The 16424-nt window shown below is 47.7% G+C and overlaps 2 protein-coding genes across 2 annotated transcripts in view; one reads left to right on the top strand and one right to left on the bottom strand.

Moving 5' to 3' along the window:
* Positions 1 to 16424, top strand: part of ITGAE (integrin subunit alpha E) — a gene marked incomplete at both ends in the record, with an annotated part of 84410 nt that overhangs the window by 45933 nt on the left and 22053 nt on the right. The window contains 8 exons of the mRNA XM_084237890.1: positions 3886 to 4018; positions 6479 to 6577; positions 7941 to 8020; positions 8829 to 8906; positions 9379 to 9442; positions 9528 to 9635; positions 12429 to 12848; positions 12968 to 13117. Coding sequence (XP_084094016.1) covers positions 3886 to 4018; positions 6479 to 6577; positions 7941 to 8020; positions 8829 to 8906; positions 9379 to 9442; positions 9528 to 9635; positions 12429 to 12848; positions 12968 to 13117 — 1132 coding nt within the window. The remainder of the gene's footprint in view (positions 1 to 3885; positions 4019 to 6478; positions 6578 to 7940; positions 8021 to 8828; positions 8907 to 9378; positions 9443 to 9527; positions 9636 to 12428; positions 12849 to 12967; positions 13118 to 16424) is intronic.
* LOC311172935 (serine/threonine-protein kinase haspin-like) lies at positions 10454 to 12796 on the bottom strand (the record flags this gene model as incomplete). Its single annotated transcript, XM_084236544.1, has 1 exon — positions 10454 to 12796. The coding sequence occupies one exon, from the start codon at positions 12794 to 12796 to the stop codon at positions 10454 to 10456; it is 2343 nt and encodes a 780-aa protein (XP_084092670.1).

The raw sequence follows: 16424 nt of genomic DNA, 5'->3' as shown, positions 1-16424 counted from the left end.
GGACAAAGGTGCAGCAAGGTGATGGGAAGGAGTTGTCACTCAGGTGAGTGGTGGTGGCAACCTGGGTCAGGGTGGCAGCAGTGCAGTTGGTTCTACTTGGAACTTATATTCCACCAGATTTAATAACAGGTTGGATGAGGGGAGTGAGAGAAAGAGAGGGGCCTAAGAAGTTGTGCAAGCAACCACGGGGCAGGTTCAATATCGATTCAAACAGATGGATTAAAAGAGTCCTGGAGCCCTCAATGGATTTTTCAGGCCTTAATGCTCTCTCAGGGAACCAGGTACACAGGCACTTGTGGCAGCGAGGCTGGCATGCAAGGAGGCAGGCAAGGGCCAGGCAGGGGGCTGGGGGCTGGGAGGCAGACAGCTCTCTCTGGCATTCTCTCGTGGTCTCACCTCTTCTGTAGTCACTTGTCCTCTGCTCTGAGTGACGCTGCCCTTATTTCCCTGGCCTGTAGGCTCGGGTATGCACACTTTCACATGCCCACACCCATGTTCCAGGTGTTTACACCACCTACCGCCTTCTGCATTAGCACAGTCAAGGCTACAGATGATAGCCACAGAGGCTAGTGGCACAAAAAGCCTGACTAATTCACTAAAGCTTTCCAAGTTTTAGCCCGAGTATCTAGGACTGTGCTGTTCAATACTGTAGGCACTAGTAGCATTTGCCTATTTGAATTTAAATGAACTAAAACTAACATTTTAGTCCCCCAGTTGCACGAGGTGGACTTCAAGTGCTGAATACACACATGAGGCTAGTGAAATCTGACAGCAAGCGTTTGTCAGACCACACTGAATTCTAGGATGACGGAGGTGCCCAGAACTGAACCCGGGAAGCATTTGGAACAATGGGGAAGAACAGACTGTATCAGTTTGGTTTGGATATATGATGGCCTTAAAATGACCTCCCTTTGGTGGGAATGTAAACTGGTCCAACTATTATGGAAAGCTGTGTGGAGGTTCCTCAAACTGCTAAAAATGGATCTTCCGTATGATCCAGCAATTCCACTCCTGGGTATCTACCCAAAGGACACAAAAACATTAATTCCAAAGAACACCTGCACCCCTATGTTTACAGCAGCACTATTTACAATAGGTAAGCTATGGAAACAACCGAAATGTCCAAAAATAGATGACCGGATCAAGAAGATGTGATATATATACACAATGGAATATTACTCAGCAATCAAAAAAGATAAACTCATGCCATTTGCAGCAACAAAATGGAGCTGGAAGGGATCATGCTCAGTGAAATAAGCCAGAAAGAAAAAGAAAATACCAGATGATTTCACTTATAGGAGGAATGTGGAGGATCCAAATAAAGGATGGGGGGGAAGTAATTATAATGCAGTGAAAATCAAAATCAACAAGCAACTATAAACCAGAGACATTCTGCAGGTGGGGAGAAGGGACTAAGATCAAAACAGGGGTGGGAAGAGCACAAGGGACTATGGTGATGGTTCACGAGTGAATGGGTGGTGGGAATTTCATGGGGCTATAACTGAGATGAGAAAGCATACATTGTATAAAAATGAAGAATGATGTAAAAAATGTATAAAATAAAAAATATAATTAAAAAAATGCCCTCCTTGGCCACCAGCATTGTGTGTACAACCTGGTACTGCTGGCTAGTGGGCCAGCATTGGCATCTGTGAGGAAGAACGCTGTTCTCCAAGTCCTGGTAAGCCCTCTCGCAGACATTTGCAGGACTTGTGTTTCAACTGTGGACGGCTTAGCGCTGCCCATCTCAGTCACTGAGGATCCAATTCAAGACCTTTAAGTGCTTTGGAATCCAGCCTAACAAGCAGACACAGCTGTTTCCAACAGGAAATTAATTACAGCCAAGAACTGCCCTCCTAGCCAACTTCTTGTGAAATGGGCACAGCTGGCCCTCCATCACCCCCTAGTGTACACAGCAGTCTTGTTTCAAAGTCACCACTGAGCTTAATTCTAGTGCACTAGTCTTAGTGGTTTTTGACCTTTTTAGACACAGATATAAAAAAAATCAAAGGAAATTGCAGACCCTTCTCTCTGGACAATCACATGTGCCTCATAAGAGTTTGCATCCCGGGTCCTCTGAAATTGCTCCTAATCCCCAGTTAAGAATATGCCAGTGATCTCTTTCTTGGACTTTGAATAGTATACTGTAGTGCCAGCAAGGCACAGAGCAGGATCTCTATGATCTGGGCAGATGGGTAAAGGAGAGTCCTGGAGCCCTTGGAGGCTTTTTCAGGCTTTTATTGAGTTTTTACATCATTTGTAGTGTGGCAACCACATACACGGCAGGCAGCGGGGCTGGGGGGCCAGGAGGCTAGCAGGCCTCCTTGCCCCGTGAGTCTTCATTCTTTCCGGGCTTCTAGCATTCTCTCACCAGCTCTTCTCTGCTGCTTCTGCTGCCCTTGATACTGCTACTGGCGTCCCCATGATGCCGCCCTTATATGCCCAGTCTCTCAGCCCAGGTGTGCCCACCTATGCATGCCCACACCCTATCCAGGTGTCCGCCATCAGGCACACGTGTAGGACCGCAGGGCTCCATCATTAATGCTAATTGAGGGAGGGTGGAAAATCCTGACAATTTTCACTTCCCCTACATACACGCAACCGACCTTTCAACCTCTCTACTTGCTGTGGTACAGGCGCCTCGCATCACAGCCCAAACTGAACTCTTCGTCTGTTCCACTCTCTGGTTTTGGCTCCACTCTCTTTTTTTACTCTGCTGGCAAGTAAGGCCTGACCATCTCTGGTTTCTGTCCCTTCTCTCCAGCCCCACTACGACTGTCCTATTTCTGGCACGTGTCACCTCTCAGATGGATTTCCACAGCGGGCTGTAGCTCTGCCTTCTCTCCCTGTAATCCTTCTATCCTCTTCTCAGCTATGATAACAAAATAACAAAGCACATAGTATTACTTACCAGAGCCGCATGTTTCATCTTTGAACACTTCAGTTGGTTAGGAAGTGTCCTCTGTAATTTTTTTTTTAAAGATTTATTTATTTATACAAGTACTGGGTACAGTCAGAAGCACAGGAGGGTGAGAGAATTCACCAGAGCCAGAGGGGAGAGCAGAGCAGGCAGACTGATGAAGTACACTGCTGAGGGGAGCAGCGGGCGCAGCAGGAGAGGTCTGCGCACCATGCGGGTCCCTCGCCTGGCAGCCAGGGATCGAACTGGCGCTGCAGAGGCCGCGAGCAGCTTCGCAACCCAGCGCTCAACCACGGGGGAGGCCCGTCCTCTGTAATTTTTGCCTGTCGATCTCAATCGCTCGGAGTGGTTCTGTGCTGTGGGGCTTCACAGCGTACTGAAGGGAGAAGGGCCTGAGTGATTTTGTGGGCCAGAAAGCAAAGGCCAGGGAAGGGGCAGGGACAGTGTCTCATGCACGGCCAGTCTCCAGTGGGAAAGAGGGTATCTGGCACAGAGAAGGCACTCTGCAGATATATGTGAAATGGATGAATTTGGGTAATGAAGCACCTTGCCTAGGGCCACAGTAAATTGGTGGTACAAAGAGGAATTAGATCTAATTTTCCCAACTCCCTTTTGAAACCACAAGACCGCAAATAAGTTAGCCTCTCTTGGCTCCTGTTTCCTTCTCCAGGAAATGGAGAGTAAATATTCTATTCTATAGAGTTATTATGAGGGTTAATTGAGTAGGAGAAGCACTTAGCACAATCCCTGGCACATAGTAAGCACCAAATAAATGGTCGCAAATATTATCATCTCCCACAGGAGTTGAGGTGAATGTGGCAGTCAGGGTATTTACTTAGTTGAGGGAAGACAATCTAGGCTAGATGAATGACTTATATAGTCGATCTAAGAATGTGCTGTTGTATTGCATTGTGGTTTTTACAGATTAAATTAACTGGTAACGTGTCTGTTTCCTACCTGTGCAGGGAGAACTTGGTGGTAGGAACAGAACAGGACCTGGTCATGAACGTCAGCCTAGTTAACTATGGGGAAGATTCCTACATGACAAGCATGACTTTAAATTACCCCAGAAACTTACACTTCAAAAGGATACAAAAGGTAACTGTGATGGCAGTTTTTTTTTTTTTAAAAAGATTTATTTATTTATTTATATAAAAAGCACTGGGTACAGTCAGAAGCGCTGGAGGGTGAGAGAATTTACCAGAGCCAGAGCGGGAAACAGAACAGGCAGACTGATGAAATACACTGCCGAGTGAAGCAGCGGGCACGGCAGGAGAGGTCTGCATGCCATGTGGGACCCTCGCTGGTGGCCGGTGATTGAACTGGTGCTGCAGAGGCTGTGGGCAGCTTTGCAGCCCAGCGCTCAACTGCTGCGCCACCAGGGGAGGCCCTCTGATGGCAGTTTTGAAAGCATGCCACCCCTGCCTTTCTCTCTTCTCCTGCCTGATTCTTTAAGACTTCCTCCCAATGGACTTCCCTGCCTCCAGCACCATGCTTGTCCATCTAATCAATAATCATTAACTAGACGAATCCCCAACAGTCCAACTGCATGCCATGGGCCCAGCCACACTACTTTCTGCCTTGGCGACCTTCCATGGGACCACTTGGCTGCAGAATCGCCACCTCCCTGCCTACAGTCTTTCTCAGCCAAAATTCCAAGAGACAGATCATCTCTAATAAATTAGCTTGGGCTGGGACAATAAAAATCAGCCCTGCCATTTATCAGCTGGGATCACAGACACAAAGGCAGTTAGTTGCAAGTTACTATGAATCAGTATTTCTCTCAAGGGCCCCGGCAGCTAAAGGTGTTGATAGGGGGAAAGGATCTCTTGAGTTAATTTCATACAGGCTTTGTGGACTCCACCCCCACTTTCGACCAAAGCCATGAAGACACTGGGAAAGACAAATTCCATTACCACCCAAGGGAAGGTTGCTGGACCTGAGGGTGGAGTTAAGCAGTCAGGTTTGGTATAAAAGCAGACACGTGGGCCTTGGGGTCTCTCTCCTCTTGGCTTCACGGCTCGTGGCTCATGGCCAGCTCTCAGAGTGCCATTGGGATTCTAGGGCAGCGGAAAGGGTAGGACGCATTTAAGACTTTATTTCCCTCTTTTCTCCCTGAGTTGTACATTTCCTCATTTCCCTTGTAAATAAACCTTTTATTAACCTTTTTTATGTGCCTGCAGTTGAGTATTAATAAGTCCCTTTTAAGCGTGTGGGTGAGGACCCACAGTCAGGAAACCTGTTTTATATCTGGGTTGCCCTGTAACAGTGTGACGACACAGATTTTGTTCTGAAATCACAGTCCAACAGAGACTTCACTGCTTAAAGTTAAACCCCTACTTATGAAATCCTCTCACTCTTGCCAGAGAGTCTAAGTCATTTGAAGTGAAGCTGCCTCAATTCCCTCTGAAGCACAGAGCTTCAGATGAAGATTTCCAGACACAGCTTCCACATCTGTCTTAGCAGTTTCCAAGGAATGGGCCCCTGTGTCCTCACCTCAGTGCAGACCTGATATTAACTGGCCCCTTTACACATGGGTCTGCTTTGCTTTGAGCCTCTCAAAATACTGCTTCATTTCCATTTCACTGGACTCCACCCTTCCCCAGAATGCTAGTAACTCTCCCTTTGTTTGGTGAGATACACTATGGTGTGGGTTCCCTCACTGCAAGGAGTTAATAATCCCACCTTTGTCAAACTACAGGTTTGTCGCTGGTGGCCTTGATGATCTGGGCTAGGACAGCATACATTGTATAAAAAGCATGAGATGACCCCATAGCCATCTCCAGTGGAAAGAGTGAGGTACCATCCTTGGAAGAATGAAAAAAACAGCCACTTAGATCATTTTCCATATTCAGTGGGGACGAGGAAGCGCGGGTGTGAAGGGCTGCAGGCAGTGCTGGCTTCTCCCCATCGTGGGCGCTACATTTGCATGGGCCCAAGTGCAGGCTCAGTCTCCTTCCCAGGAAGACTTTACAGACTCATCCCAGTTAGAATTGATCTCTTTCTCTGAAGCTTCTCACTGCCCTGCTTTCACAGACATTTTAGGCATGGATTTAAATCCCTCAGCTACCTACTACGATCCCTCTTGCCCAGCTCATGAGGAAGACAGGGGTCGAGGCTGATGAGTGTCCCGGCTCCTGGCAGGGTACCTGGCATGTGAATAAAATCAGTGAATGTTTAATTGGTATGAGGAAACTGCTCCTCTCCCCTTTTAAGAATAGTGTCTTCTCAGTTTATCAGAGAATGATAAATATGATAAATACTATATGTTTTGTATTCCTTTGGCAGATAAATAGACAAATTCCTGAGTATTTATATAAACATAATTATTCTAACTCTAAAAATTCCCTATGGTTAATTAAAGTATCATTTCTTAAGATGTTTTTCCCTTTGAACAAAAATATTGAGAAGAAAAAGGCATTGCTATAACTGTCATTTTAATAACTTTGTTGCTTATACCTACATTTAAAGTTCTAACATGACTTCATATTTTATGTACATTCATTAAACTATTAAATAATGAAAAAAAAAAAAGAATAGTGTCTTCTGTGTTCACAGACTCCTTCTTCAGACATTCAGTGCACTGACCCGAAGCCAGCTGCTTCCAACTTGGTCATGAACTGCAAGATTTCTCACCCCATATTCAAGAAGTCATCTGTGAGTCTGTTTTGACTGGCTAACTTTTCTCACTACCCGGGGGTTGGTGTCTTCTACATCCCAGGCACATTGGAGTCTTCTGGTTGTAGTTTCGACTCTTCCTTTCACTCTACAGTCAATCCCTAACCCTGCTCAAAACTGCCAAGTTTGCTCTGAAATGAGAGAGTGGTGGGGTGGGATACGGCTCTCTCGCCAAACTGCTGGCTCACCCCAGCACAGCAGAGTGAGTTGGGGGTAGTGTGGAAGGCACATCCCTCATTAGTCCCGAGGGGAGTCCCTGACCTGGCAAGGATGATCTGGTGCATCAGGAAACCTCTGGTTTCCTCTGTCATAAAAAGGTGACCTCCTCCACCCTGCTTCCTCTGTATGGACCAGGTGAGGCTCACATGGAATAAGGGATGTGGAAGTAGGCTGTGCTACAAAAATGTGAGGATTATGAATGGTGTTTCCCAGTCTGTTTCATAGTAGGAAGCAGTTAAGAAGTAGTGTTAGGGGGAAAGGATGTCCTGAGTGAACTCCATACAGGCTATGTGGACTCCACCCCCACTCCATCAAGACACTGGGAACTACAAATCCCATGATCACCAAAGGGAAGGTTGTGAGGACCTGAGGGTGGAGTTAAGCAACTATGTTCTCTGTTTTGAGTATTTAACTGGCCATGTGGCCGGGGGTCACTCTCTTGGCCACCAGCGTGCTCGGTGTTTCGCCAGCTTGGCGGGTCATTGGGATTCCAGGTCAGCGGAACCACTTTCAGGGTGGTTTTACAGGACGCATTTTCAGGACGCATTTACAAACTTATCTCCCTCTTTTTCTCCCTGAGTTATTCATTTCCCCATTCCCCCTTCCCTTGTAAGTAAACCTTTTATCAGCCTTTTGCGTGTGCCTGCAGTGTAGCATTAGTAAGTCCCCTTTAAGCGCGCGGGTTGGGACCCACAGCCTGGCAACCCGTTTTATATCGGGGCTGCCCTGTAACAGCTGCAGTAGGAAGCAGAACTGCAAGTGGTAGAAGAATCAGTGACTTTTTAAAAAAATGTGTATTTTCTTAACGATCATTGTTCATTTTTGTACAATATTTGATTTCTCCCCTCACATGCAGTCCCCGTAGTTCTCCCACCTCTGCAGCACATGTTACCCATCACCACAGTCCCTTGTGCTCTGCCCTCCCGTTTTGACCTCTCCCCCTCCCCCTCTCCTGCTGTATGTCTCAGATCTATGGTCAGCTTAGAGTGTTGTCTTTTTCCTGACCTGGAGGGGATAATCTAAGCGAAGTCAGAAGGAAAAAGAGAAATATTGGATGGTATCACTTATAGGTGGAACATTGGGAAACCGAACAAAGGGTCAGTGACTTTTTTTTTAACAACAGGCAAACATTTCAGTAGCGTGGCAGCTAGAGGAGAAAGCCTTCTCAAAATGGACAGCCAACATCACTGTGACAGTCACCAAGTAAGTAGTGCTGTGTCACAGGGCGCCGAGGAAGAACTCTTTCCATGCGCCTGAGGAAAACGGTCTCCCTCAATGCCCAGGAAGGTGGGAACTTCAGTGAGCCCACAGATAGCACCTGTACCCCTGCAGTGTTTTGCTTTCCCTTCCTGTTATCAATGATATCTAAGAGGGTCCTTTATTGACACACAAAGTGGAACTGTGGTATAGTCTGGTAGAACGAGCCTGGGGCTGGGGTTCTAATGCTGGTCCTTTTAACTTCAGAAAGCTCTGTCATCTGCAAAACCTTTATGTATGTTTGGGGGACAGGGGAGGTAACCATGATGGGAAAGTTCTCAAAAAGGGGTGATTTTGCTCTCCCTAGCGACAGTGCCTAGAGACATATTTTAAAAATTGCTATGACCTGGGGGAGGCTGCTATTGGCATCTAGTGGGCAGTTGCTAAATGTCATACAATATATGACTGAGTTATCTGGCTCAAAACGTCAGTAGTGAGAAACCCTTTTAAAATCACTATTTCTCCAAGTGTGTTCCCCTAGTGAGTCTTCTGTATTCTAATTGCTTATCTCCAAGAGTTCATGATTTATTAACTTTGGTTTGTTTCAGGTAGTTGACATTATAATTCGCTATCTGTACATATTCCAATATGATCACCTCAGTTTAAATTTTGTTCATTGCCACACAGTTGACCCCCATTTCATGTACCCCCTCCCCCAGTCTCTGACTGCCAGTGACCCTGGGAAGCCAAGGTTCAGAAGCAGCCATATGTACAAAGCAGGTGTGCTGTGAACTGATACTCTCTCATTTTTTAGTTCCAATGAAAACAAGTCTTTGGCTATAATGACCCACAGCCTTAAATTCAAGCATGGCTTCACTGCACTTCTTCCCAAGTAAGTATGATAAAGGGGCCAACACCTGCAGGATAGTTTCAGCGTTCTCTCTTGTGGATGGAACTGTGGTCAGGGTGGAGGTGAGCACAGCCTTTCTCTGAGGAGGCTGCTTAGAACCCAGGTGCCCACTGATATCCAGGCCACTAACAGTTGGGTCCTAGTATCATCAGAACAGTATGAACTGGTCTTGCCACAAAAGGGAACTGACATGATGCTAAGGAGGGAAGGGAGGGGTTGTGGGATTGAGAGGTGAGGAAAAAGTAAAGTCACTGAGGAATAGACACAAAACTTGCCAAAGTATACAGAATTCAAATAGCTCACCTCATCCCAGTTGCTCTGCCACCACTTTCTATTTTGAGTTTTAATTCCTCTTAAGGGAATGGTGCCTTCTACTGTATCCCATCGGCAGCATTTAGGCTCATTTTAAATAAGAACGGGGCTTTGAGGCTAACACAAGTCCCCTCCATTGCAGACCATCAGTGATGTACATGAACACAAGCCAGGGACTTTCTGACACCAAAGAATTCCTCTTTAATGTAAGTGCTTAATGCGCATCCCTGGAAAGCTACAAGTGGTAAAACACCACCAGCCTTAACTTCCCACTCTGATTTTATTTTGCAGATACAAGGGGAAAATAAATTTGGCGCCAAATTCCAGCTGCAAATCTGTATTCCAACCATAATACAAGGTTTCCAGATTCTAACAGTGAAGAATGTGACAAAGACTCAGGTACTAATAAGTGGTTCTTTACTCTTTCATCTCTCCAGAATGGTTATATCCATCTCAAAAGCACCAAAAATAGAGTGTGGAAAAGGAGTAAAAACAGGATTAGTTAACCTGGGAACACAACAGGAGTAAATTACCACAACCATATTCAGAAGGACTATCCAACACAGCATTTAAAACATTTGGTTTTCCTTCCCTTGGTGAAAAATAAGCAAAAATTCAAATCATCTTTTATAGCTATGGAGACATTTATTTTTCCACTGAAAATTGTTAAGTTATGCTTGTGATTGGCAAACTAGCTTGATAAATATATGGTGTTTCTCGAACTTCTCCCTAAAAATTGCCTACCATCTCCCCTTTCTCTCTCTCCAGTCCTGTCTTTTTTGGTCTCAGCTTTGCTATAGCCTGTTTTCTCTCGGTTGACATCTCAGAGCTCAAGCCAGCCTCACCAGACACAGCAACAGGCTCTGGTCAGTATGGCAAATGAGGCCTTGGGCTTCCCTGAACTTTACTTTTGCACATAAAGTGTCAAGACTCAAAAATGAAAATATGGAATTTGCAGCAGGGACTCTGCTAAGTGAGGAAAAGGGCTTACAAGTTGTACACACTTGCTCTCATGTAACTTATTTTTAAAGAACATTTGTTAACAGGTTAAAACATTTCAGTTTCTACTTGGAAGCAAAATCCTTGTTTGAAAAGCTGATTAGAAACATGTTAAGAATGGAAAAATTCCACTTTGCTCTGGAGATGGAGATGGAAAATAGCAGCAGGATCTTCACAACTAGTACTTGCTCAGTCTGGCGTAGTAAGGCACCTTGGGCTTAATTAAACAGACTGTGCTGGCAGAGCAAATCCGTGGCAGAACTGAAGTTCAGCATTGTCCTGTGGAAATTCTGGATCTTTCTTTTCATTTGCTTCATGGCAGGCGTGTTCTTCCTCTTGAAGGTCATTTGTTTCAGAACCTTATCTGTGAGGTAATGTAGCCAGAGGACATTATTGTAAGGGTGATATTCACCCCAGCAGTTGTTGTTTTCTTTTCTCATTAGCCTGTAGATCTCAAACTGGTAGTCGCCTTCACCTGTGAACAGGTCCTCATCCATGGAAATGTCACAGAAGACTACAATTCCATCCCGTTCCAGGCGCGAGAGGGTGTAGTCAATGATGTTGACTTGCAGCCCACGGGTGGGGATGGTGCTTGTCTTTCCGTTGAGAGTGTACTGGAGCTCCCGGAGGCTGGTTTTCTTTAAGAGCACGTTCCCCCAGTGTAAGTCTCGGTGCTCAAAGTGCAGTGAGGCCTCTGCCACGGCGAGAGAAGCTGTGATCTGGTGTAGAATGCTCTTTGCAGTATCCAGGGAGTTCAGCTTTTTACTCATTTGCTCTAAGTCAGTCCCTCCAAACTCAAATTCCAGCACAATGAAAAGCTGGTCTTTCTTAAAAAAGTCAGGCCGGTTGTTTGCAGAGCCTTTGGTTGAGTTATAGTTATCCCAGGCTCTGAGGAGCAAAGGAGGGTAAGACCCTTGAACACAGTGCACCGAGTTCAGCCCAATAAAGCCTTCTGTGCGATTGGTTACCTCATCAGCCAGGAGGCTCAACTCTTTGGAGATGATGATCTCTGGCAGGATTTCCTCAAAAGTTTTCTGATGGGTTCCATTGACTAAATCTGGTCCTTCAATAGCAATGATTTTTAGGGCTACGGGTGTGTGATTGACATTTATTTGAAACACTTCGCCGAACACCCCCTCCCCAATCTTCTCACAGTTTTGTAGTTTTTCTCTGGGAAGGCAATAGCTAAAGGGGATAGGACCTTCCTGGTTGCATTCCCCATAAACCTTTTCAGCATCAAATTCCTTTTTATCTGCAATATGTAGTGTCTTTAAGGGGGTTAGCAAATGTATGGAAGAGGAGTGCCAAGGGGACAGAGCCCTGTTTGTTCTGTCCATGACAGGAGGGTCTGCATATTCTGCTATGAGGGACCCTGGGAGAGAACTGGCAATGCTATTGCTGCTGCACACCTCTGACACAGCAGTGACAATCTTCTTCTTGTGGAAACTGAAGGAAGCTCTGGCTTTGGTCCATGGGCAGGCATTCAGCACACGAGTCAGGTCCTGGATGCCGAGTGACTCATTTGCCATCTTCTGGGGTTTTTCAGACCCGTGGTAATGGAGGGAGGTTTCCTCTGTCTCTTGATGCTTCCTTTTCCGTCTTGGTCTTGTTCTCTTAGGCCTGTTGGTTTCCCCAGGTACAAGACCGCCCCTGCAACCATTGGCCTCCTCATATTCTATCTGGATAGCCCCTTGAGACTCAGCCCGTTGGTACGAGCCCTGGTTTGTGGTCCGACTCTTACGGGTGCTTGATGAACCTGGAGTCTCCCGTCTCTTTCCCAACAGTTTCCTCTCACAGCAAGAACCCCTCATATTCTTCCCATCAATCCCAAACTCCGAATCCTCAGGGTTTCCTGAGTCCACAGAACCAAAGAGAGCTGCCCTGAGGCTGGCACGGGCTTGAGAGGCCAACCTGGCGAACCTGCCTCCTCCTGTAGCTGAGTCCTGGGAGCAGGGGAGAGGCGATTGGTTCAGGGTGGCTGCTGGGAGGTGGAAGTCGCTCGAACCTTCCGAGGCTTCATCTAGAGAGGCGGAGGGGTCCATACAGATGCTGCCGTCTCCTGGCGCTGGGGACCCAGGGCCGGGGCCGGGAGAGGCCGGAGAACTGAACAGGGAGGCGCTGGTGCCCAGGTCGCCGCCGTCCCTGGGCTGTCTGCTGCCACTGAGGTCCGGGCTGAGGCGGCCCGGGTTACAGCTGGGGAAGGGCGGCGGGCCGAGCGGGCCGCAGGGGGTGCTGCACTTCTGCGGGGGCCGGGCTCGCAGCCTCAGGCGCTTGGGCGTCACGACCAGGCTAGGCTGGTCCCGGGCGAGTCGACTCCCGGCGCGCGTTCGCCGTCTACCCACCGGGCTGCAGGAGAAGTCGGGGTCGTCAGGATCATCGGAGGCTACAGAGGTCGAGGGGCCGCCGTCGCTGCTGCTGCTGCTGCTGAACACACACTGCCGGCCCTGCGGCCGGAACCACTGCGCGGCTGCCCGGCCCGGCCGCCCCCGCGGCTCCCAGCCGCCGGCAGCTCCGCGCGTTCGGAAGAGCCGACTCCCGGGTCGCGGGAGTGACGCCGCCATGCCGGCGCCCGCCCGGACTTTCAAAGGCAAACACCGCGAGACTTCGCGAGACGCAGGCGCGCCCGCCCGCCCGCTGGGTCCTAGCGCCCGCCGCCCGCCGCCCGCCTCCGGCCCGCCCGCCTCCGGCCCGCCCGCCTCCGGCCCGCCCGCCTCCGGCCCGCCCGCCCTCAGGGTCCTAGCGCCGCGGGCTGGCGCCAGCCTGGAGGAGCGGACAAGAGGCGGTTTGCCTTGTTCATTGCGTGTCGGGAATGGCTCTCGTTGCAGGCCTCCACGGAGTGCACCGGAAGTAAGGAGTGCGCCTGTGGGAGCAATTCGGCTCAGGTGAGCTTGGCTGTCCCGAGAGGCCGAGGGTGGGGGGTGGGCTTGGAACGGGTCGTGAGGGTCCCGGCTTCTGCTTCCCCGAGGTCCCCCCACCCCGTCCCCCCTCAGAGCGCTCGCTGGGGGCCCAAGACAGCCCCCCCTCCCACTTCCCCGCCTTAGACTCTTCATTGAGTCACATTTGCCAAGGCTGCGGCTTTCTGTGCCCTTAAAATTTCCAGCTTTTCCGCACGAAATAGGATTGTGCTAACTAGATTTGACTTTTCTAGAATGTGGAAGGTTGGCATTCAGTGAGCTGTGACGTCAGTTCGGATAAGGAAAATGTAACCGTGATTGCAGAGTTCTCCTTGACTAAGCGGGTAATGCTCCACATTTAGGTAGCTACTCAAACCTGTTTCTAGGACATCTTCCCTAGAAACGAGAATGGCATCTCAAAAATAACATCCAAAACAGGTCTCTGACCCGCCTTCTGTCCCAACCTGTTGTTTACCCAACCATTCAGGGTAACTTAATAGGATAACTTGCTCAAGTCACTTGCTAGGAATGATTGTGACCCCTCCCTTACCTGCATTCCCATGTCTATTTCAGCAGCAAGCTCTGCATTCCAGCTCCAGATTAAATCCATTCACTTCTCTCCATCTTCTCTGCTACTGTTGTAGTTCAGGCCACCTTCTATTAGACCGTTGTAGTGACATTCCACCTGTTCTTGCCAAGCTCCCTACAAGCATTCTTCACATAATACCTGCATTTTTATTTTAAACAAACATTGTGCACTTCTCTGCCTTTATTTTCATGTTAGCATTTGAATGCACTCACTGATATCCATACTTTTTTGGTGGCCTGCATGGTACTGCACAACCAGATCTCTGCACACTTCCTCCCCTTCATCTCCTACTACTCTCTTCTCCCCTGTCTGTTATATCCCTGACACGCCACTAGTGGACGCTGCTTACACTGTTCTGGCCTTTCTGCTCCACAGCTGGCCAGTGTGCTGGCCACAGGATTTTTGTACTTGCGGTCCCTTCTGCATGGCAGTGCACTGTCCCCAGATCTTCATGTGTGTAGTTTATTTCTGTGTATAGCTCAGATGTTACCTTTTTAGAGAAGTTTTCACTGATCACTCATTCTAAAGTGGAAAGTGCAAGTTTAACATGTTACAGTTACCAGGATAAGAGTGATGACATCTGCACTGAATGAGCAGCAGTGGGGATGGAGAACAAGAGACAGTTGCAAGGGAGGTTAAAAAAATTGTAAAGGACTGACATGGGGTAGGTGATTGGGTGTGTGGCATGAAGTAAAATGGCTTGGGTAACTGTGTGGTTGCTGAAACCATTAACCTGGCTGAGGAATTTTAGAAAAGGGACATATTTACAGGGTGAGATGATGAATGCTGTGCATAACCATGAAGTCCGTGTCTAAAATATGTTTTCCCCTCCCCCTTTCATTTTTATAGTTACTAGCAGATATAACTGAACTGCAGATCCTTGGTGAAATATCTTTTGACAAAAACCTGTATGAGGAGCAGAATGGAAAGAACAACAGAACTACGGTAATCCCTGGCTGTTTCCTGGGGAGTGGCCTAGAAAACATGTACCACACTTGTACTGCACTCTGCAGCCTTCTCTTCTTGTTGTCGGTCTTATCACCTCTGATCTTGACTTTGCCACCAGACATTTCTGCCACCCTCTGTCACTTAGTTTCTGCCTCAGTTTTTCCATCTGAAGGGGAGCAGTTGTGTAAGAGGGCTAAGCTGAGGTAGCGGAAATAACTAGGGCTGGAATCAACAGCTATAAAGACTTGGATATGAAAATGTATTGCTTTTTTAAACATTTTCCTAAGTGAGAAATTCTATTTTTGTATACATTAGCTCTTTCTGGTCAGTAGTATCAGTGCTTGGTTCCAGTAGTTAACAGAGTATTCAGCAATGCATCATTCTTTTGTAAGTCTTAGACTAAGAATTCTTGAGATTTGCTTTGCAGAAGTATGACCCCTAAGTCAAGCTGATGTCTGTGATCTGTGTGCTGAATGCTCCTTTGTGTGCTGCCCTGACTTGTCTCTCTTCTTTTTTTAAAAGATTTATTTTAGTTATTTATGCATACAAGAACTGGGGTGTAGGCCAGAGGTGCAGGGGGTGAGAGGATTCACCAGAGACAGAGTGGGGAGCAGAACAGGCAGATCTACTGAAATACACTGCTGAGGGGAGCAGCGGGTGAGACAGAAGAGGTTTGCTGCACCATGTGGGTAGCTCCCTAGCCAGGATCAAACATGTGTTGCAGTGGCTGCTGATAGATTGGTAGTGCTGAGACTTAACCACTTGCGCCACCAGGGAGGCCCATTGTCATTCTTGTTGCTGACACCTAGCCGTGCAGCTGGCTTCAGAGATGGTCAGCTGTGAGCCCTTTGGTTAGGCGTGCTCCATTACCACTGGGAATGTCAGGAGAGCAAGACTGGATGCTAAATATTAGGTTCGCTGACCTCCTCCTTGGAGGAGGAGAAAAGAGCAGTTCTCTAGACATGTTAGAAATCACATTTCCTTTTATTTGTAACTATTTGGAAGAAATAGTTCTTCTATGGAAGAAATAGAAATGCCCTATTGCCCCACTGCCCAGGTTTTAAAAAATAGAAGTAATAGCAAGGAAATGTAGACCCTCCAGAAAGAGACCAAATGGGAAATAATGGTCACTTCACTCCCTCCTTCCCACAGCCCAACTCCCTCTCCCCAAAGGCAGTTACTCTTAACAGTTCTTACATGTACACTCTGAGATAATGTATTTATATATTTCCTCCTCTTAATGATTTCAGTAGCATCCACCCCCCCCCCAAATTTTCTTTTCTTTAAATTCAATACCCCAGGCAGAGTATTACCTAGTGCACTGACTTACAGTGAATCTGTGTGTATGAAACTGCAGTGTATCCAAGTGCATTTCAGCTGCAGGTAATAGAGGACGCCACTAATGGACCAGGCGGACCGTTGTTTACCTAGTGAGGAAGGCAGGCTTGGATTCCTAGGCTTCTTCCTTTGAATCTGTCTCTGCGGTCTTTGCGTTGGTGAGGCCTTCCCTTGCGGCAAGCACAAAGTTGCCACCTCTCCTAGAGCTCTATTTTCACATGGCACCATACAAAATAGGAAGCAAGAGATCAGTAGCAAAAAGACTTTTCTTCATGTCCTTCCCTTTTCAGGGAGGAACAAAACGTTTTCTTAAGAATCCCCAGCAGGGCCTCCCTGGTGGCGCAGGTGGTTGAGCGCCACACTGTGAAGCTGTCTAAAGCCTCTGCAGTGCAGGTCTGATCCCGGCCGGCGAGGGTCCCA

This window comes from Talpa europaea, assembly GCF_964194135.1.
Source record: "Talpa europaea genome assembly, chromosome: 7".
Taxonomy (NCBI): domain Eukaryota; kingdom Metazoa; phylum Chordata; class Mammalia; order Eulipotyphla; family Talpidae; genus Talpa; species Talpa europaea.
This window is presented reverse-complemented; position numbering and strand designations above follow the sequence as displayed.